Below are 22,681 nucleotides of genomic sequence, written 5' to 3' on the forward strand. Positions count from 1 at the left end.
ATCACTCAACGTCTCAGTTAATCATCTTAATCATTTTACTTAAATGATTAACAATAGCTTAAATCATTTAAAACTTTTGCTGATGGCAGAGTTTTTTGAATTTATCAATAGCTAAAAACATAATTTCATTCACATTGTGAGGATTTTTAGTACACGCACGCTCACTGTGCATTGTAGTTGAGAAACCAAAAAGGTGATTTTACAGTACTGCAACTTAATGTAATCATACAGCTATTTCATTTTCACCTTTCCTTACGTCCTTCACCTTCCAAAACCATTTCCCACGAAACCATAAAACCTCACCAATAACACATTTGAAAATAGACTTGACAGCTCAACCGCCCAACACCAGGCAATGAACAAGAGTTTCTGTCGTATCAGTCGGCCTGGTCATGAGAGGCAACATTAGTGCCCTGAAACTAAATTTCATTCGGCCATTCCTCTCACAAGACAGTGCGATCCGTGATTTGACTGCCAGGGCCAACACAAACTGATATATATAAGTAACTAATGTTTAGGATTAAGTAAACTATAGTTTGCAACAGAAAATAAAGCAAAAACCGCATATAAAAGAAAGAAGAATTACAAGACAGGATGCAGTCAGTGAAGCTGCGAAAAAAACAGTGCTGTCTAACGAGGAACTCTCTTGCGACTAAGTATCTCTTGTTCTTTCAGGCGGTGCTGGAACCTGGCAAGGCGAGCTTGAAGACTGACCAAACTTGCTGCTTTGCGTGAAAGCACAAAACTTAATTGGGTCACATAGTTGTCAATGAGGCTGCCTGGTTGCTCCACTTCTGCCAATAGTTTCATTTCCTGGAATCCATATATCGAAGAATACAAGAACAAGACAAGTACAACATTAATGCTGATTTCATCAAATGCCAACCACAACTACTAATCTGTGGAAAGATGGAAATTCCACTTACTTCACGAACAATTTCCATTGTATCCTCAATTTCTTTCCTATGAGCAGCAATTAAGGCCTCTTCTTCCTACAACAGTCAAAAAGCATAGAAAGTTGTCAATCCACTAGAAAAAGAACACTCAATAGAGCAGAACAATTACAAGCCATGAGCATAGTTATGTAGATGGCCACCAACCTCAAGAAGAGCATTGATATTCCCATCTGATGGAGGTTGAGGTTGAGGTTGTTTAGATCCAACATTATTTATGTTGTAATTGCTTGTACTCTGTTGCCTGGAGTTTGTGGTGGGTGGCTCTGATCCATTGCTGTCTTTTTTCAGCCAGCTTCCCAACTTTTCTGATTTTTCAGTATCCCTAGACCCTTTTCTACGAGGTGGTGATACCTTTTGCACTTTCTCTTCTGTATCAAGAGAATTTTGAGAATATGAAGGGCGCATCTTTTGACTGGTAGAACCACCATAAGCATTATTAATTTCAAACCTCTCCCTATCCATTGAACCAGAGGCCACCCCACTTTCCTCTCTTCCACTGAAGCCAGATGAAAAGCTTGATTGCTGTTTGTCATAATCAACAGTAGGAATGTAAGATAAAGTTTCCTTTTCAGTGGCTCTTCTACCCGTATCCACCACTTTCACATCTTGTTGTGGTTCATAAACATCCTCCACATCAGCAGAAACAGGGATAGAAGAAGCAGATGAAGTGTCTTTATTAATTGGTATCAATGAATTTTGACCTTGATCCTTTTTTGTGTTCCCACTTTTTGAGAGACTTTTAACCCTGCACAGTGATATGATAATTTGTTAATCATATCTCCAAAGAAAAATCACCATTGCTACTAGATACTGTATTTGCAGAAGCTCAAAGTATGAGCATTACCTGTCAGCATATCTCAAAGTATTGAGTGTATGCTCACATGATCCTACATTAGGTGATATGCAGGAAATCATAACAGTCTTTGAATTCCCAACAAAAGAGTCGCGGAGCACTTCTGTGAGTTTGCTCCCACGAAATGGGATATGGATCTGGTCATTGTCCAGAGCACGGATACACTCCTTAAGAGCCAAGAGGCTCTTGTTGATTTCTGCACCTTCAATCCTAGCAATGAACCAAACAGCTAGTATCATGATATGCATCAAATAGTCCCCAAACATGCCTCCTCCCAATTGGGGGGAGAGCGGGAGAGAGAGAGAGAGAGAAGAGAAAGAAAAAAAAAATTATTAAGTAAAACCAGTCAGTAGCAACTTTAAATTAAAAATAATATGGTGCAGGGTAAACAAAGGGAGTGCCAACTATGAACACATGAAGTTGACGTTGTCAGCATTAGTGCGGATGGCATCAAGCATAAGAAATAAACCATCTTTCCACTTTTGAGCTAGAATTCCATAGCCGAGGAACAAAAAACAGTTGATGAATGAAAACGCACCTGGTTTGACGGTCGTTATCAGTGGTGTCGGCACCTCTTTCACTCCCAGCCAGATCAATGAAAGAAATCTTTCCAATAACCTTCCCTCTAGACTCATTGCCATCATTGTTCCGCCTGAAGGATTCTTTTACTTCAATGTGCTTCTTAATAGCAAGTTGCAAAATAGCATGTGACCTAGAAGATTCCTCATTGGCACCGGTAGATCCTGTACTTCTTGCAGCATTTCCCTTTTCAATATATTCCTTTACAATTTGCACATCTGAAACTTCAAATTCTTGCAGCCCAACAATGCAAACTTGTTGTCGCCCATCTTCTCTCATGCAAAGTTTCCTATTTGAGAAGAATAAAGCAAGCCACTTTTTAAATGTGCCCAATTGTGCACCCATCAACATCCAAACATAGCATATTGATATGTATTCTAAGCTATACATACAAATAAACAACACTAAGATACCCAAGTTTCATGAACAGTAGCAAGATCCTCAATATCATAATTATGAGTTATGCAGCTAGTCAGATCCAACAGACATTTCATATTCAACTGAAATACATATAAAGAGTTATTATTATCATCAGTGTCTATAACATGCAAAGCATCCAAATTCTCCAGGCGCATATAAAGAATTAAGGAGATGGAGGGAGAGGAAGAAAGTAAAGAGATCCTTACTTTCTTTCACCGAGAAGATCAAAAAGTTTTCCACCGTATATCTCAAAATAGCTAAGCCACAATTTGAATCGCTGATTACGATATACAGGCTGGTGCAACAATCTAACAAGATCTTCTGCTGCTCTAAGAGGTAATGGTTGCATTGTGAATGTCTTACCACTCCCTGAAATTATAATTTATTAGTATTTCATTATTTCAGCTATTCAATTGCAGTTAAATACGTGCCAAGCATCAGGAACAGCCAGCAGCATCGCATATAAGCAAGAGAAAAAAAGGAGAAACAGCATAGGAAATAAAAAAATATGATGACAGCACCATGTCTTCCACATGGTGAATCAATTTGAAACTGATTGACTTTGGCAAAAGACACCTCCCAAGATAAGTGCTAACATTACTATGCCATTTGGTAAGAGAATATCAGACTCTCTTACCTGTTTGCCCATATGCAAAACACGTTGCTTTTGTTCGCTGAAAAATGGTGGGAATAATTGGCTCCACAGTGACACGATATACCTAGTTAAGAAAGAATGTGAAGTAATCATGACTTGAATCGAACAAGTTAGAAGTAAAAGACAAGAGCTTCAATATGTCTATACTTGCACATTTCACAAGACAGTAAGCAGCTGAGAACAGAATTTACAAACAATACGTCAGCGGCAAAGGAAGATTAGAACATAATTTACAGGTTCTCAGAGTTCTAATTATGCCAAAGCAGCAGTCCCACAAATTTCAACTCTAATTTTTAAAAAGGGGTAGTGGGGAGGCAAGGAAGAAGAAAGAAGAACAAAACTTTTTACCTCATCATTGGTGACACGTTCATCCAAAACAGCATCAAAGCAGAACTCATGCTTCTCCACATATGCAGTCAAGTCCACCTATCATATTAAAAGAAAAGTTAGTCCTTCCACTGCACAGAGAAAGGGGAAAAAATGAAAAAAAAATAGAAAAGCCAACACCAGACAAGCATCGATAAATTTCCCATCGATTCATCTGGAAGCATTTTTAAGTAAATCAAAAAAATTTCCATAGCCACAGAACACACCTTTAGCTTGGGTTCATGGACAGTCAAAGCATTGTCACTCACAGTTACAATATCCTCCTCCTTCCTAGAGAGCTCCTTCTTGTTTAAGGGTCTTTTACGTACCTAAGACATGAAAGAATGAGCATACAACATATGTATATACACATGTATAAGCATGTGCATACTACCACCAGAGCCACATACCACAACTCTAATTTTAGCCACATTATTTTCTCTGGCATTGCTCTCTTTTTCATTTGTGGGAACTGGAGCTGAGGCATCTGCATCAGTTTGCTCTTTTTGCTGCCAGCCTGCTGTCAAGTTGAAATCATTTTCAAACCCTTTGGAAATACTAGGAATGTAAGGCGATGGCTCAAATGGTTCTGAAATCATGTGCTGCGATAGGGAAAAGAATCAATTGATCACATCAAATGAAAAAGAAGGAAAAAAGATAAGCAAATATGACTGAGCCAAACAAGTGTAATCCCGGTTAATCCTTAAACCCTTGGAAGTAAGACAACAGAAAACTCAATACTTCAGCACTTTTTGCACCAAAGATTGTCTCCTACAGCATAGATGCAGTTACCCATAAGGAACCATACCTCAGATAAAAGCTCAGTATCATCCATAGCATGAAGATCCAAAAGGCCAGCTCCAAAATCCCCTCTAAACTCTGGAGAATAAAGCCCATCTGATGCAACCACCCCTGATGTTTGGGCAGTTGGTGTGTGTGGCTCAGCCCCAGATTCACCATTGAAGTTGAGGTTTCTCATTAATTTGAAAAGCCTCTGCTTCTCTTCTGCAGATTGTGCCCCATAACCCTTTAACAATACCAGAGAGGACCTTGTTATTTCATAAGATAGAAACCCAAATGCACATACAGAAACCAAATGCCAAAAACTATGAACATTCATAGCATTTTACTACCCCAAATTCATTTTGGGTTCAAAAAAATTATAATCCCTAGGTGGATTTTTTTTTGTTTTTTTTTTGGGAAACTCATAGCTATCCAAAACTTAAAAAACAAATAATTTGAGCTTCATCTAAAATTCATAGAATAAAAACAAAATTCAATTCCCATCAAAATGTAACCTTCCATTTATATCGAATTGTATATGATATATAAAGAAATACGGTACCTGCATGAGAAGATTGGGGAGGAGGCGATGATCAATGCCGTTAGAAGCCAAGGGAGAGGCCAGATGCTGCAGTCCAGCAGACTGGAGCCACCGCGCCATGACAGCATCACCGGCGTCAGTTGTGGGACCCGCATTGTTATGCATGGACCCACCGGGGTGATCATACAGCGCAGCCGCCGCCGCAGCAGCATTGCTCTGCTGCATCTGGCCACCCATGTGGCGCTGCGACCGTCTTTGCGGAGCCAACTTTTAAGATCTGTTTAAAATGATACAGCTTCATCCACACACACCAAAAAAATCAAAATTATAAAACAAAAATAAATAAATAAAATCAAGAACAAGCAATTCAATACTAAAACAATTAATAACTAAATTACGATCACTTACAAGGTGGAGAAAATCCAAATTCAAAGAAGAACATGAAAGGATTGCCTAAAATTTTACATACACCAAAGGGGAATAAAAAAAAAAACCAAATTTGTCAAGAATCTTATTTCCACATTTCAAGCAAAAATAAAAATAAAATATTTTATATTGCAATGGAAATAAGAGGTGCCGAATTGAATTGTTAATTCGGATCTGAGATTGAAATGAGAGGAAATGAGAGTTACAATCAGATCTGAAATGCAGATTAAAAGCGAAAGCAAAACCCTAATTTTCAATTTTTTTTTTCTTTTTGGGTTCAGGAATTGAGTGAACAAATGGATGATGATGATGATGGCAGAGGTTGGCTCCACGCGAAAGAGAAGCTCTGTAATTATAATGTAACTGAGATATAAGGATCATATAGCTCATTTTTTTCAATTTAGCTAATATTTCAAAATTATTGAACGGCTATTTTTTAATTGTGAAATGACCGCTGCACCCTCGACTTTGCGTTGATTGTTTAATTTTTGGACGTCGTAGTTACGTGGGTGCCCTCGCTTGAGGTTGTGTTTGGCTGCTAAGAAACTTCTTCATTGGAGATTTCTTTTTCTTTGTAGTAAATAAGGAAGGACACGTCAACGTTCAACGACACGGGCATTTTTACGTACGACTTTGTGAAAATCATTTCACAACAAATGTTCACCTTGTTGGCATTTATTTATTTATTTATTATTATTATTATTATTTTGTTGAAGTTGATTTAATTCAAGCATAATTCAAATATTAAATGAATTTTTATTCTTTGTTGAAACCTCTTAAAATAACTTCACTGCGGCAGCTCAAATGAAGCTTGAATGACTAAATTCAAAATATGCTTTGATCTACATTTAAGTATTTCAATTAAAAAAGAAAAAAAATGGCTCTCCAATAATACATACAAAAAGGTTTTTTAGGCAGCGAATGTTTCTTCAATTATATGTTGTTTAAACCAACACTCAATTGGTTACCGAATTTCAACAATGAAATGCGTATGAAGCAAGAAATAAAAAAGAAAATGCTTTTTTTTTTTTTAATAATGGTCATAGTCTTGTTAAATGCTTGGAGAAACTGACAATATTTAGTACTTGGCCTGCATTTTTTAAACAATATTTGGCATATATTTATTACTCATGGCGTAATGGTAAATTGACTCTCATAAAAAAATAATATTGAGGATGTGAATTTTATAATAAACCTTTTTTTATTGTATTTTCGAATAAAAAATTCCTTGACATGACTCCCCTTTTAACTCGTGCATTTATCATTTTCCTTGGCTCCAAACTTTTCCTTAGAGCCTCGGGCATTCGGCAGCGGCAAAAGAAAGATAAATATTACATAAAGGAAAACGTTCAACTTTATTTTTAAAGGATGGTTTCCTGACTTTGATTTTCTAACTTAAGATCGTGCAATCTAATGATTGATGGATAATGATTTAAATATTATTTTTTATTTTTAAATTTATACCATTAAATTAAATATATTTGTTTAATAAAACATTAAGTGAAATTTCACTTATTTTTAAAATATTAAACGTGAGGATCGATATTATTATTTAGTTAAAATTATGACAGATATTTTAAATTTTATCTCAAATAATGTGTTATTTAATAAATTTTAATAATTTTTTTATAAACTCATCAAGTAATTAATAAATGTCGTATCATTTGAAATAATTTTTTAAATAAAAAATTTAGAATATGTAGTATAAATCTTTTTAGTTATGATACATTAATAAATTATAAAAAGATACCATGGTCTAATATTTTAAAAGAAGTAGACAATTGCAAGGAAAAAAAATTCAATAAATATTATTACAAGAAAATATTATTTTAAAGGGTGTGTTGTAGTGATCATAGTGGGCCATGTGAACAAGAATCCTATTGGTAGATCTCAAAGTGGGTCCTCTAAATTCTCAATGCGGCTACTGGCCTAAGCTAACGTATCATGTCTTGGAGTACACTTCTTTTCGAGATAGAGCTTTTGGCCTTGCTTTAACCTGAAGCATGAGAGGGTGAGATCCAACGGCTAATAACAACCTATTCCGAATTTCTTTTTTTTTTAATTAAAGTAGATTGATCAAAATTAGCTCTTGCATCATTATTCTAGTTGTAAATTAAACCACCACATTTTTCATACTTACGTTTCAAAAATGAATTAGCTTAATCATTTACAAATAGGACCACTATTGGGACTTTTCTAATGATATTATTAGTTAAGGCAGCATGTCATTAATCAAATAAAATCATTAAAGCCACCTTAAAAGAAAATTATTAACTCTAATTAAGATCCCTAAATATTACTATAATTTCCCTTTGCCACCTTATTTTTTTAAAAAAAGGACTTGTAATTTACAAACCCAAGCAGCCATGTTAAAAAGGGTAGATACAACGTACGAGCTTATTTGCAAAACAATGTCCGATATTCTTCCCGACGACGTCGTAATTGACATAATTTCAAGATTGCCCGTCAAGTCTCTTTTGCGTTTCCAGTTAGCATCCAAGCCATGGCTGTCTTTGATTTCCAGTCCCGACTTTGCCACATTGCAATATAATGCATGCGAAAACCGCCCGAAAAAATATTCCTTATAATAAATCCTTCTCATCTTCAATCCTCAGACTCGTCGGCAGCAACCTTTGATGATCAAAATGCATCGACACCATTGGATTTTCCCTTCAGGAAACCATATAGTACTAATGCACATGTTATAGGCTCGTGTCACGGCTTGGTTTGCATAGCCTTTGATAACTGTGAGGATAATGTTATACATAATCCATCGACAGGAGATTACAGAAAGTTACCAAATCTTGACATTTCATCTGGTGATACTAGATACCAATATGGTTTTGGTTACGATTCATCGACTAATGATTACAAAGTTTTGTTCGCTAAACGAAGGATTGATCATAGCTTCAATGAGACCCAATTTAAAGTTTTTGCAACAAAAGCCGAATCCTGGAAAAGGATTCAACTCAATGCAAAGTAGTAATGGTATTTTGTGAAACTTTGTACTGGCAGCAGAGTTTAACAGGATCTCTGGTGAACGGACGTCTCCACTGGGTAACAAAATGGCATTTGTGGCCGTGGTGAATTTACTGTGATTACTGCATTTGATTTAGTAGAAGAAAAATTCAGCGAGGTGCCAATGCCTCACGGTTTTGATGAACTTAACGGTAACGTTTTTATTTTTTTGACGTTGGAAGTAATTGATGGGCACCTCTGTTTAGTCATAGAGGGACGTGGCGGTACCGTTGAGTTATGGATGATGAAGGAATATAGAGTGAAGTCTTCTTGGGGAAAATTATATGATATCGGAAATTGTAATGACCTTTGCTGTGATACCGTGGGGATGAAGCCGCTATGTTGTACAAGGATCGGCGGAATTATAATGACAAAAAATGGGAACAAATTGCTAAGGTATAATTCTGATAAAGAAACCAAACTTGAACATTTGATGATTACCTCTAACGCAGAAGCCATGCAAAGTTTTGAGAGAATGGAAGCAATTGCATATGTAGAAAGTCTGATGTCACTCCATGTTTCTATTCATATTTAGCATCATCTATATATACATTTGAGTTTGTTTTGTCGCAATTTTACTCTCTCTCTCTCTCTCTCTCTCTCTATATATATAGTCTAGTTTGTTGTTCATTGAAACAATTTTCATGTAGATTTTTTTTTAAATGTTGTTTCTAGTTCATATAGCAAACAACAATCTCGATGCCCATCAAGTCTCTTCTGTGTTTCAGGGTGTACGCAGGACATGGCTCTCTCGGATTTCTGATCCCAAATTTGCTGCAATGGAATAAAATTACACCGCCCAAAATGGCCTCAAAAAATACTTACATCAAATTGTCACGAAATCAATGTAGGCTGTCCTCCATCCGACCGTTGTATTCTCTTATACTTTCAAATATTCATCGACATCTCTCACTCTTCAATCTTTCGACTGTTTAACGGCATCTTCTTTAGATGATCAATGGGTGATGAGAAGACTAAATTTTTCATTAAAGAGACCGGTTTGTGTGGTCCATATCGTAGGCGACTTTTAAGAGATTCTTAAATGGAATCCATCAACCGGAGCTTACAGAAATCATCCCATCAGACTTTAAAATGTCACTTGATGAGAATAAAATTTTGGTTATGATCGATTCATCTACTGATGATTACAAGGTCCTTATATCTCCTCGGGTTTACAAAGAAACTAACATTTCCATTTTCGCAGCAAAACCCAATTCTTGAAAAAGAGTTTAGAGTTGAAACAAACAGCAATAGAAAATGCCGTGAAATCGACGGCGGTATGAAGTAATAGTTACCCTAGTGTATGAAAGCCTCCAGTGGTTAACATTCTAGGATTGTGACCTTGCCAATACATTATGCGGTGAAGATGAAGTAAAAGTATTGACAAACAACGGGGCGGGGGATTTGACGACAAGGTTTGGTCTTAGTAAAGAAACGAAACTTTAACAATTGATCATTAATACTGATAAAGATACCAACTTATGATCTCACCCGGTTTTCTACCTTACCTTATTGATAGCTACAAGCTGAGGCCATATATGAGTTCGATTTGTCGTAAAACGTATTATTTCTCTCATTGCTCAACCAAAAAAAAGATAGGTGGACCATACATGACAAACGCCTAAGGATGCATAAATGCAAATTAAACTGCACTCATACGACCGTCACACGGCTGATTCCATTTTTACTAATTCAGCCGTCTAATAAGGGAAGAGAAATTTGAGAGTTTGACAAATTGCTTTCATTTAAAAAGGCAACCTGCTGTTAAAATCATGGTTTTTTCCTCCAGCGGCTAGTCAGCTAGCTTCCTCCCATTCTGTTTTCCTCCCTACCTTTTTCAACTAGTAGTTGTTTCTTCTCAATTATCGCCAAAAAGCGGCCCTTACGAATTCCTTGTATCAAAGAGTTCTCCTTCTAAGTCCTCTCTTCTTCGGTCCTTTGATTGCTCAACATCTTTACACGATCAATGCCCGTTAAAAGGAGGCAACTTGCAATCAACTCAAAATTGAGGGGGATAAATTGACAAGGTAAGAAACAAAACTTCAACATTTGATGATTGGCATTTGGTACTGATGTTGAGGCAGCTAGTAATACGTAAAGTCATAATTTGTACCATAAGTCAATGAAAGGCCCTTGTAAATACGGTTGATGTGTTATTTACTTACACAACAACTGCAAGGCGTCCGTTATCTTTCATGCTCCCAAAGTACCAAGGCCGCAGTGCAGAGTTCGTTGGGGCATTTCATCGAGCACGTAGTTCATTTTCGCAAACACCTCTTCTACTCAACAAAGAACAAGAAATGAGTAATGACAAAAGACTTTCAGGAAACAATCACTAACTAAATGTTTGTCAATTTGGGAAAATCTAAGCATAGACCTGCCTCACTCGTGAATTGCCGTTCTCCATCTATTTTGTGTAAAAAGAGACAGACGGGGTAAATAAAGCTAAATGAGTGGTGGTTAAATTATTGAAGTTTGAATCTATAATAAAATAGGATAGGAGTCGAGAAATATATGTATTTAATAAATGAATGAATTTTTTTCAGTATCTAAAAATTAATAAGAATTATAATAATATTCTGTAAACAAAAATACAATTTAACCTTAAGGGGTTAGGAAAACGTTTCAGGAATTAGAATCCTGATGGTACTAGAATTTGCTTTGCCAGGTTAGCAGCTGTATAAGAAATAAGAGTTATAGAGCCGCCACCAAGCTGCTATATGCAAGATTAGACACAGCATGCCCATCAGCAAAACAATGTCAGATATTCCTTACGACATTGCAGTTGAGGTACTCTCAAGGTTGCCTGTCAAGTCTCTGCTGCGTTTCAAGTCCGTATGCAAGCAATGGTTCTCTCTGATTTCCGATCCCAAATTTGCTGTACTGCAATATAAACATAGCGCCAAAAACAGCCCTCTCAAAATCCTTACATCAAATTATTATATTTCTCCGTATTCCACTCTTTGGTCGCTTGACTGTTCAACAAAATCTCTAGATGATCCACGCGCGTTGAGAGCGCTAAATTTTCCGTTCGCGACACAAGATACGTCAAAGATCATAGGATCATGCAACGGCTTGATTTGCTTAGCTCTCGGCAAGCGCTGTGCCGATATTTTTATTTGGAATCCATCCACTGGGGCTTACAGAAAGCTACCAGATCATAACTTTCCATTATATTTTAAATTGGAATATGATCGCGACAATTCCTATCGTGGTTTTGGTTATGATTCGTCCACTAATGATTACAAGGTTATTTTCTACGTTCCCGATACAGATAGTTATAGCAGCAGCTCCATTGACGAGCAAGCCTATGTTTTCTCATCAAAAAACAATTCCTGGAGAAGAGTTAAACACAAGTTCAGGCAGTACAGTGAAGATCACATTTGCAAGTATCGATCAATAGGGTCCCTGCTGAATGAAACTCTCCACTGGTTAACAAAATGGGGCAGTGCTGAAGATTTCGGTAGTGTGATTACTGCTTTCGATTTGGCTGAGGAGAAATTCAGAGAGGTGCCAACGCCTGATTTGGTTGATGATGTTAGAGGGGAGATGTGTGTTGTTTCAGGATTGGGAGTTGTCGATGGGCACCTCTGTTTAGTCAGATGGATCAGCGATCTCAATGGGACACAAGGGCAGGGTGGTGATCTTAGTGTTGGGTTATGGATGATGAAGGAATGTGGAGTGAAGTCTTCTTGGGAAAAACTGTATCATATTGGTAATTCTAATGAGTTATGTGGAGACATAGTGCCACAGTGTCGTGCTGGATGCGATGAAGATGAAGTTATAATACTGACACAAGTTTATGGGGATAATTTCGTAAGGTATTATCCTAAAAAAGAAACGAAAGTAATTGAAAATTTGGGGGATTTTGTTGGTACAGTTGAGGCAGTTGCATATGTAGAAAGTCTGATCTCGCCCCATGTTTGTATCCCTATGTAATATCTATATATATATAAGACCATAAACGTTTTTGTTTTGCGACTTTTTACAATTTTTATGACGTTTATTTTTGTTTATTGTGCACTAAAGTACAGCTTAGAGTCTAGCTAGCATCTCGTTACTTTGGTCATCCCATCGACAATATTGCACCACTGCAACAGTGTCAGGATGCTACTTGCAGGTGGCTTCGCTATCCAAAATTAAACGGCAGCCCTGCCCAATATATATCACTGTCTTCTCAAGATGCGCCTCTGGTTACATAAGAGAATAAGCATCAACATATCTATATATATATATATATATAGCCAAAAGGAACGTTGCCTCATGGTGCGTTTGGGATTGAAGTACTGTAGCTACAGTTGCTGTAAAAAAAAATTGTGACTATGAAATAAAAATTAATAATATGTAGTAAATATAAAATTTAAATAATAATTTTGACAAAATTATTAAAGATATAATAAATTTTCTATTATATAAATGAAAAATCATATTAATATAGCTTCCAAGCTACAGCAGTTAGTGTTTACCAAACACTTTAGTGCTATACCTACAGTTGCCCAACCTCAATTCCAAACGCACCTCAATCAATCACAACAAATGTAATTGGATTAGGAACTATTAATTGGAGCCTCCCAAAAGTATTTATCAGGAATTACGTTGTGGGTGTCAATACTGCTTGTTTTAGAATAAGTAGGCATCTATTGACATCCGCAATTTCTTCAAAATTTCCCCTTTAACTCTGCCATACAGTGCGTCTCTGATCTTAAGGAATATATTATCGGCTTTAAAAATTCATAAGATGAAATATGTGAATAATTAATTTTACATACCTAAATATGGATATCGTAGATTAGTCTTATGGATACCTAAATACCTAAATATGGAATTGAGTCCCTTTTTTCAAGTTTAAAAAATGTTGAATGATTTTCTTTTTTTTTCTTTTTCTTTTTTTAAAACAACTAGGGTCATTAATACATTTTTGATACCTCATTTCAGTTTTGGTGTTAAATAGTTGTAGAAAAAGCATACTCTTGAAGGGAAAAGGCGACATTTTCACGTTCCAAGTGATAACTCGATCGAGGCATGTACTGATCAAAACTAGTGTTACCAAATCTTTTTCTCTTCTTGGGAATAAGCCACTTACTCTCTAAACTATCAATATTGACGAATGCTAAAATATATATGGTGAAAAATAAAAAGATCATTGCTTGAACAAAGAAATTATGAAGTATGACAAGTGAATTACAGGAAAAATTTTGACAAATATATTCTTGTTAAAAAAGTAAAGTATCGATTAATGATAGATAAAGCTAAGATTTAGTAGTCAAAACATGAGTTTAGATTGATTAGCAACTAACACAGAAAAGTAATTAAGAAATAGCTTCGAACACCACAAGTCATTGGATCCTCCAAACCTTAGAAATAAATTGCAACCATATACACGAGTAATAACTAAATAAAGCCTAGTGATTGAAAGTCTCCGCTGCGTAACAAACTGGGATCTTAACGACCATAAGAGGTTCAGCGTGACTAGTGCTTTTGATTTAGCTGAGGAGAAATTCAGTGAGGTGCCAAAGCCTGATCTTGTTGATGATGATTATGTTATAGGATTAGGAGTTGTTGTTTGACGGGCGCCTCTGTTTGGTCACAATAGGATTACAAAGTGGGGCTGTTGAGTTGTTGATGATGAAAGAACACGAAGTGAAGTCTTCTTGGCCAAACCTCTATCACCTTGGACACGCTAAATAGTTTCAGTATGCTGGATTCACAGTGCCACAACGTTGTATAGAATGCGGTCTCGAAGATGAAGTTATAGTACTGATATACGATAAACGTTGTATAGAAAGTCTGACCTCGCCCCATGTTTATATCCCTATCTAGTATATATAAGACCATAAACGTTTTTGTTTTGTGACTTTTTACAATTTTCATGACGTTTATTTTTGTTTATTGTGCATCAAAGTACAGCTTAGAGTCTAGCTAGCTTCTTGTTACTATGGTCATCCCATCAACAATATTGCACCGCTGCAACAGTGTCAGGATCGGATGCTAATGAAGAAATAAAACCTAGTGAATGAAAGTCTCCACCGGATAACTGGGATCTAATGACCATAATAGGTTCAGTGTGACTACTACTTTTGACTTAGCTGAGGAGAAATTGAAGTGCTGATGCCTTTTTTTTTTTTATGAAGATTATGTTATGGGATTAGGAGTTGTTTGACGGGCTCCACAAAGTGGTGCTGTTGAGCTATTATTGATGATGAAAGAATATGGAGTGAAGTCTTTTTGGCAAAAACTCTGATCAACTTGGATACACTAAAGAGATTCGGTAAGCTGGATTCAAGGTGCCACAATGTTGTATAGAATGCGGTCTCAAAGATGAAGTTATAGTACTGACATGCAATATTTGGTGGGATAAATTAACGAGGATCCTAATAAAGAAACGGAACTTGAACATTTGATGATTGGTTCTGATGCTGAAGCAGTTGCAAACATGGGAAGTCTTATCTCGCCCCACGACCATATATGAGTTTTCAATGATATAAATTTAGATATTTTCTATCAGGCTCCCGTGGTGTACTAGTTTTGGGTGTTCTGGAATCTTTATGCTCAAGAAGACCCTTTTTTTTTTTCTCTCCCCCACCCCCTTCTTAAGTTGTCATGTTTTTTAATCCACGATTTGCCTGGTTTGTTTGGTGTATATGAAATAGTGAAAGTATGAATTAAAGAGTATAGGAAATGTTGATAACTCCACAAAAAAGCATGAAAGTGAAGAAAATTTTGAGTCAAGTTTGTGCACAAGTTGTTTAATGATTTTTTTGAGAGACAATTTCGTGCAATAATACTAACAGTTCTAAAAACAATATGTTTAAGGTTTAAAATCCGGCTTTGGCAGCTTGAGGAGGTGTTTTTAGAGACTGCCGTGGTGATTGGCGTTTGCAGTTCATCTTGGTCGCTAGTCTTCTTCGAACTTCTTCCTTTTGTTGAGATTACGGCCATTACCCTTGTTGTTTATCAGGCTTTCAATCGTGACCGGAGGTTTATTCGGTTGGGGAGTGTCTCATTGGCAGCTATCATTTGCTTGCTTTGCTATCATCTCCAACCGCCATGGCCAATTGACAATCTTTGGCTCCATTGTCCATATATAATCTCTTGTGTATATGTACTGAGTCGCTGACTTCTTAACAAATTTGGGATTAAAAATTGTGGGATTGTCTTCTTCTCACTTCACTTGTTCCCTCCCCATAGTATTCAAGGCAAGTTGTTTACCGATCGTTTAGGTTTCCCTCACCTCAATGTAGTTAATTGAAATTAATTAATTTGTTAGTTATTTGCTTGGTTCTTCTGATTGTCTTTTTCACGTACAAATTAATTATTTAGGATGCCTACAAATTAAAACTAATTAATTTATTGGTTAAAGTCACATTTATCTTTCATCAGTAATGATGACTTGCCCTAACAGAGTCACCGCCCCATATTTAGACAAGAGTTATAGAGAGCCGCCAAGGTCCAATCTGCCATACAAAGCACTCTAGCAAAACAATGTCAAATCTCCCTGACGACGTCTTGATTGAGGTGCTTTCAAGATTGCCCGTCAAGTCTCTGCTGCGTTTCAAGTGTGCGTGCAAGCAATGGCTCTCTCTGATTTCCGATCCCGGATTCGCCTTACTGCAGTACAAACGTACCGCCAGAAACAGTCCTCCCAAAATCCTCCTATCAAAGCGTTCTCTTTATTCTAAGGATTCTCCTCTTCGGTCTTTCGACTGTTCAACGACGTCTTTACATGATCAACGTGCGTTGACAAGACTGCATTTTCCCTTCATCAGACCGGATAGTATGGTTCGATTTATCGGCTCGTGCCACGGCTTGATTTGCTTAGCTCTCGACAACTATCGAGAGATTTTTATTTGGAATCCCTCCACCGGTGCTTATACAAAGTTACCAGCTGATCCTGACGCGACGTATGATTACGATATAGTCAAGTACGGTTTCGGATACGATTCATCCACTAATGGTTATAAGGTTATGTTCTATTTTCAGGAAATAGATCATAAAAGGGAGGATAACTTGCAAGATGATAATAGCAGGTGTATTGACATACAAGGTATCGTTTTTACGGCAAAAACCAATTCTTGGAAAAAGGTCGAACACAGTTTCGGCAGTATTCATTGCTGTTGTGAAGCTAGAAACTTGCAGGGACGACCGATGGGGACCCTAGTGAATGAAAGTCTCCACTGGTTGACAAACAATCAATGTGAATTTGGGATGTTTGGGATTACTGCTTTTGATTTAGCCACGGACAAGTTCTCTCGGGTGCCGAAACCTGATTTTGATTATGCTCATCAAGCGATGGGATTGGGAGTCGTTGGCGGTCGCCTCTGCTTACTCGCACTGGGCGCGAACGTTGAGTTATGGGTGATGAAAGAATACGGAGTGAAGTGTTCTTGGCAAAAACATTATTGTCTTGGAATTTCTATAAGTGCGGATGATTATGGTAATTGGGCTGCATTGATACTGTCGCAGTGTTGTGTAGGCTGCGGTGAGGATGATAGCATAACAATGACACTCAAAGTTGGGGAGAATAAATTCATGATAAGGTATAATCCCAATCAAGAAATGAAACTTGAACAGTTGATGATTGCCACTAGTGAAGAAATTTATACCCATTTTGCGGAAATAGAAGAAATTGATTACTTAGAGAGCCTGATCTCGCCCCCTGGCTCTAAAACTCTGATCTCGTCCCAGCAAGCTTCTTCTATTCTATCAGTATATAAGAAGACCATATATGAGTTTGTTTTGCGAGTTTTTACTATTTTCATGATGCTTTTTCGTTCATATAGCAATAAAGTAGTATAATATGTGTGAGCTTATTTATTATATGTCCAATGAAATTGATGTTCTGATCATGTTTCAAATTTACAGAGTACAAGTTCACTTCTCTCGACCGCTCATTAAGCGTCATAAGCGCTAGATCACAAGCAAACACATCGGACACGGCATTGTTGAAAATCAATTAACAAATGGAAATAAATTATGGGTGAAGTGATTAGCTTTACTAATGGTCATAAACTGACTATAAATTAATCTTTAAAAAAAAAGTTTTTGAAAAAAAAAATGTAGAATCATATTTTCTTCTTAGTAGATTTATAGTGCCATAATGTCGAAAGAAATTCGGTGAAGATGAAGTTTTAGTACTGACAAGTACGGGGAAGAATTCGACAAGTTATTATCCTAATAAAGAAACCAAACTAGAACAATCCGAGATCTCTTCTTTTTGTGAAGAATTTGATTGGCCGTTTGTACAAATGGATGCCATTGCATACGTAGAATGTCTGACCTCTCCTGGCCATGTTTCTGAAAATTAGCTCCCATGACCATGTGACCAGGAACGTTCATGAGTTTGATTTGCCACTTTTTTTTTTTTTTCTAATGAGTTTTTGTTATATCAAATATAAATTGATATCTAGTAGTTTTAAGGTTCCGCTCATTTAGCTATAATAATAATAATTATTTTTTTATGCTGAAATGAACATTTGCAGATTTATGGTACAGAAATAATGCAGTGTCATCAAACCCACCTAAGATTCAAAATTACAAGCCACTTTCTCTCATAGTGTACCCATCGTCTCTATAGCAAAGTAAAATAATCAGTTCAATAGTTTCACTAATTTGAAAATTTTAAAAGAGGATATTGAATTAATCACATCTTAATGTTTCATACAACTACAAGCTTGGAAATGATCTCAGCTTCCAACACAAAAAGCAAACCCTCTTATCCTTGGTCTACTAAAATCTTTCCCTATTTTTAAATTGTTTCTTATTCAGAGTTCTCGAAGTTCTTTACATTTCACTTACCCATCATCTCGAATTGAATCATCTTCACATTCAATAATCCAAATTCTTTCATCGAAAATTCTTGGATCTTTTGGTAATGTACGGCTGGAGTTAATGAACTCGATGATGTGCTGCCAAAATTGCTTTCTGAAACCCGGAACAGAGTTCGGAGTGATGGGATGGGATGGTCTTTTCCGTTTTCTCCAATTTTCAAATGTTCTATTCCCAATTAGAGAACGTAGTATTTAACAAAAACCAAGTCGTATAAATAATTTATAGTTAAGAATCTGTTGGTAGTATTACATTCACAAAACTGTAAATGGTAACTCCTAATTATTACATGTCACAAATAAATTATTGTGGCGTTCTCACTCTTCATCAAATTCAAATGCATTTTGAAAAGTAGTGGTTATTGGAAAACATAAGAGAATCATGCAAAAATTGGTCCATGCCATGAAGAGATTTTCTCCTTTTTTTTTTTTCTGTTAACAGTGGATGCAACATTTAAAATTTTAAATTATTGGATTTGTTATATAAGTCAATGAATGGCCCTTGCAGATATGGTTGCTGTATTTTTTTTTTTTTATCATAAAGAATTTATTACTGTATTTAAACTGGAATTATCTTCAAATGCTAAATTAATAAGTAAATAAATTGTTTTGGCTTGAATTCATAAATCGAGTCTAAGGGCCCGAAAAACAGTTAACGGCAATTGCGCAAAATTCGACAAGTGAACCCAAATTCACACGTTCTTCACAACACACGAAAATTGAAAAGCAATGCACCCACCCGCATATCACTTTGTTTTTGTTTTCATTTTACTCACTACAAATTAAACTGAGAGAAACTGAAGGAACAGGAAATTATTTGATTGTATGATTGATCAATCAAATAATGGGTGATCAAACAAAACCGATAATGATGGTAGCAATTGACGATAGTAACCATAGCTACTACGCATTAGAATGGGCACTTGATTATTTCTTTCCTCCTTTTGCTGCTCCGAATCATACCTTTCAGCTCGTGCTCATTCATGCACGACCAAATCCTCCTTCTCTCCTCGGACTATCCGGCGCCGGACAAGGCAGCGCCGGTCAGCGTATAACTAACCCAATGATCTAAGATTGTGCGTTACAAAAAAATAAAGTAAAATAAAATAAAAACAAGGATGTATGCGGGGCTCCAAAATCATAGTCTATGTACGATCTTATCATAAGTTATTCGTTTTGTAACATTGTTCTATTTTTGTTATATATTGATCGCAGGATCCGCTCATGTTATTAATCTTGTGGAGCTTGATACGAAGAAGAGAGCACAAAAGGTCGCTGATAGGGCCACTTCAATATGTGCCAAGAGAGAGGTAACTGGGGGGGGGGGGGGGAAAGGAAAGAAAAGATCTGTCTCGCATAGGGACATTTTTCACCACTTGAAAAACTTGATCTGCTTGTGATACATATTAACACAATTATATGAATTGGCTGCCGAAAATGTTATTTTAATGCAGGTAAATAATGTGCCAGTGCATGTGATGCAAGGTGATCCTAGGAATGTCATGACCGAAGCTGTTGAAAGATTCCATCCAACGATTTTGGTCCTGGGAAGTCGTGGTTATGGATCTGTCAAAAGGTACAAAATTTACGCTACTTTCAAATTTGTCACCTAATCTAAGCTGTTAATTGAGTTCGGAACATAAGAAAATCCTAATTCTGCAATTACAGAGCGGTATTGGGCAGCGTAAGTGATTACAGCGCTCACCATTGTTCGTGCACCGTAATGATCGTCAAGATGCCCAAGTCAAAGCACTAAGCCAAACTTAGTAGCAGCAAAGCATAAATAAAGTCCATTGGCACTTTTGTAATAATCCTCTTAGTTTTAGTTGTGCTCGTTTTTGTTCCTATGATGCAACGACTTCGGCGAGAATAAAATACAAAACAATCCCCCCAGTATACTAAAACAAGAGATATTCCCTTGTGCAAAAATAACTTTTTCTTTGTGGTAAAGACTCTTGCACTAAGAGAGAATCATTAAAGGCATATTCTGTTATGCTCCTTTGAAAAGAAGCTCTGTTATTCTCTCACCATTTCCATTTGTTGATAGCACTTGGTCCCCGAAAAAAAAAAAGGACAAGAGAATTGATGCCTCAGAAGAGGGAAGAAGATAACAAAAACTATTAAGTTATTTGGTAATTCAATCTCAAACCATAAAACCCAATAATTAAGAGCAGAAAAACATATTGTTTATGTCAAAATAAAAACTAAAAAACAGCAAGCACAAGTCCCGAGTAAACCAGCACAAAAGATACATAAAAATAACCGCGGGCAATAATTAAAATTAGAACTACAGCAGGCACTTCCTCTTCGAAGCCCAGCTTAGCACTTCACCTCCTTCAATGCATCAGCCATATACAAAAATGTTGGGTCGGTCGCACCTTCCTTGTAGTAAGCAAAGACAAGACAGCCATCATCATGCATGCTCTCCCCAACAAAGCTGTCATGAACACACAAGCAAACATCAATAAAATACTTCATATTTTATGAATTCATCAAGACACAACAGAATATAAAGAGGCACTTACAATTGAAGGTCACTGAGCTTCGAGAGCAAGAACTTGGTCGCTCCCTCAATATTCTTCTTAAATATCTCCTGCCTCTCCTCACTCAGCTTGGGCGTCAGCAACTTGATGAATCTCTTCATGTATGTTACAAACGGCTTCTTGTCAAAAGCGGGTTGCTCCTGTACAAATAAATAATATATTTGTCATTGTCTTTCATCTTAGAAAAACTATAACAGCTCAAAAACACAAACCATAAATAACTGTAGATGCCGCGACAAACCTGTAGCCTGAATGTGTCGACAATGTCAACCACCTTCACGGCTTGGTCATCAACACCCTCATCCTCATCAGCTCCTTCGGCAGAAGGATTTGCACCAATGTCAACATCAACGGCTCCTTGTACAACCCACTGAAGGGGCAATTTAAAAAAAAAAATGAATCCTCTCAATATTTATAAAAATCATCAAAAAAAACCCTATTCATAAATAGCAAAAACAACAGACAGAGAGACGCATGTAGGATAGGAAATTGGAATTATTATGAACTCAAGAAACTAACCTTTCCCTCAACTTCCCACAGAATCCCATTCTCAATTTCCTTGTAGGGAAAAGAATCGGAGAGAAGCTCATCACCTAAACAACCCATCGACATAAGTTAACAACGTGCTCTTTATTCAAACATGTACAGAATTCCATTCAATAGATATATCTCATATATCAATCATATCAAGTTAAAGTAATGACAAGGCTATGAGATCGGTAGCTGATATGCAAAATTAATCAACCAACAATTCAACGAATCGGTTACTTAACTATCTAGATCTCTCGTCTAATTACAAAAGCATAAATATTATAAACAAATTAAATAACAAACACGAGTAGTTTAATCAATTATAGATCTAATTCGGATCTCAAAGCAAGCGCTAATTTACAACATAATAACAAAAATAATCAATACCATCACAGATCTGATCAAATTACGAGCCTATACAGCAGAAGAACGATGCTAATTCAAGTCAAAATCGAGTCAAAACAGTAAGAGCAGGCGAATTAAAAAGTAACAGAGAAGGTTATGAGAAGAAGAGTTACCGGTGAGGAGATCTTGATAGACCAACATGATTGCAGTCTCTCTCGCGAACACAAAAAAGAAAAATAATCAACGGAGAAAACTGGAGAGAGAGAGAGAGAGAGAGACGCAGCGGTGAGAGAGCGAGAGCGAGAGGGAATTATGTAAGAGCGCACTGTGAACTTATATCGGCGAGGGTTTTGCTGCAAGTTTCAGGAAATCTCACCTCACGTGACGTAAATACTTAAGTTACGGAATTAGAGCTTCAGTTTGACTTTAATTACTAATAAGTCCTATTTCTGTTCGGCTGTAAAAAGGGGCTGAATCATCAATGGCGGTGTCCGGTATCACAATGGACTAAGTTTTTTATTTACTTGGTATGTTTGGGTTCTTTAATGGGCTATGCTAAGTTCACCCCATCAATTTTCTAATAAATGTCGCGCACGTATGCTTTTTTTAATACTTAGTTTACCACTAAGATATTGAGCATTCCCTCCGTATACTGTACTACATAGATAAATAAAAGTTCAACTATTATACGGTTATATGATTTTCAATCCACAAATTTTATTCATTGAAGTAATTAGTTATCAATTGGTTGAGATTATAGTTTTAGTAGCTCTTTTTTGGCTGCCACCAATGCTCAAATCATAAGAGAGGCAGGGACTAAAAGATTGACTTAGACTTCATC

The 22,681-nt window shown here is 36.6% G+C and overlaps 4 protein-coding genes across 9 annotated transcripts; 2 read left to right on the plus strand and 2 right to left on the minus strand.

Annotated features, from left to right (window-relative positions):
- Nucleotides 1-108: 108 nt before the first annotated feature.
- On the minus strand, nucleotides 109-5,999 carry LOC102614301 (kinesin-like protein KIN-13A). 6 transcript variants are annotated; one of them, XM_052434307.1, is made up of 15 exons: nucleotides 5,786-5,997; nucleotides 5,562-5,606; nucleotides 5,175-5,430; nucleotides 4,638-4,856; nucleotides 4,240-4,431; nucleotides 4,057-4,158; nucleotides 3,812-3,889; nucleotides 3,446-3,527; nucleotides 3,015-3,177; nucleotides 2,348-2,677; nucleotides 1,801-2,019; nucleotides 1,101-1,701; nucleotides 927-992; nucleotides 587-813; nucleotides 109-471 (listed from the first exon to the last, which is right to left on the minus strand). In XM_052434307.1, the coding sequence occupies exons 3-14, from the start codon at nucleotides 5,388-5,390 to the stop codon at nucleotides 631-633; spliced, it is 2,451 nt and encodes an 816-aa protein (XP_052290267.1). In that variant the 5' UTR covers nucleotides 5,391-5,430; nucleotides 5,562-5,606; nucleotides 5,786-5,997; the 3' UTR covers nucleotides 109-471; nucleotides 587-630. The 6 variants fall into 6 exon arrangements, with proteins under 6 accessions (XP_052290267.1, XP_052290232.1, XP_052290218.1 ...); XM_052434272.1 differs by having other exon boundaries at nucleotides 5,731-5,997; XM_052434258.1 differs by having other exon boundaries at nucleotides 5,175-5,448; nucleotides 5,786-5,996.
- A 5,355-nt stretch (nucleotides 6,000-11,354) lies between these two features.
- Nucleotides 11,355-12,536, plus strand: LOC102617810 (F-box/kelch-repeat protein At3g06240-like). The gene has a single exon (XM_006489198.1). It carries the CDS (start codon nucleotides 11,355-11,357, stop codon nucleotides 12,534-12,536), a length of 1,182 nt encoding a protein of 393 aa, XP_006489261.1.
- Nucleotides 12,537-15,879: 3,343 nt separating this feature from the next.
- On the plus strand, nucleotides 15,880-17,475 carry LOC102617529 (F-box/kelch-repeat protein At3g23880-like). Its single transcript, XM_006489197.4, has one exon. It carries the CDS (start codon nucleotides 16,080-16,082, stop codon nucleotides 17,391-17,393), a length of 1,314 nt encoding a protein of 437 aa, XP_006489260.3. The 5' UTR covers nucleotides 15,880-16,079; the 3' UTR covers nucleotides 17,394-17,475.
- Nucleotides 17,476-20,529: 3,054 nt separating this feature from the next.
- Nucleotides 20,530-22,184, minus strand: LOC102614003 (translationally-controlled tumor protein homolog). Its single transcript, XM_006489006.4, has 5 exons — nucleotides 22,014-22,184; nucleotides 21,484-21,557; nucleotides 21,206-21,334; nucleotides 20,947-21,104; nucleotides 20,530-20,858 (listed from the first exon to the last, which is right to left on the minus strand). Exons 1-5 carry the CDS (start codon nucleotides 22,039-22,041, stop codon nucleotides 20,741-20,743), a joined length of 507 nt encoding a protein of 168 aa, XP_006489069.1. The 5' UTR covers nucleotides 22,042-22,184; the 3' UTR covers nucleotides 20,530-20,740.
- Between the last annotated feature and the right edge of the window lie 497 nt (nucleotides 22,185-22,681).

Source organism: Citrus sinensis, chromosome 1, assembly GCF_022201045.2.
Source record: "Citrus sinensis cultivar Valencia sweet orange chromosome 1, DVS_A1.0, whole genome shotgun sequence".
NCBI lineage: Eukaryota > Viridiplantae > Streptophyta > Magnoliopsida > Sapindales > Rutaceae > Citrus > Citrus sinensis.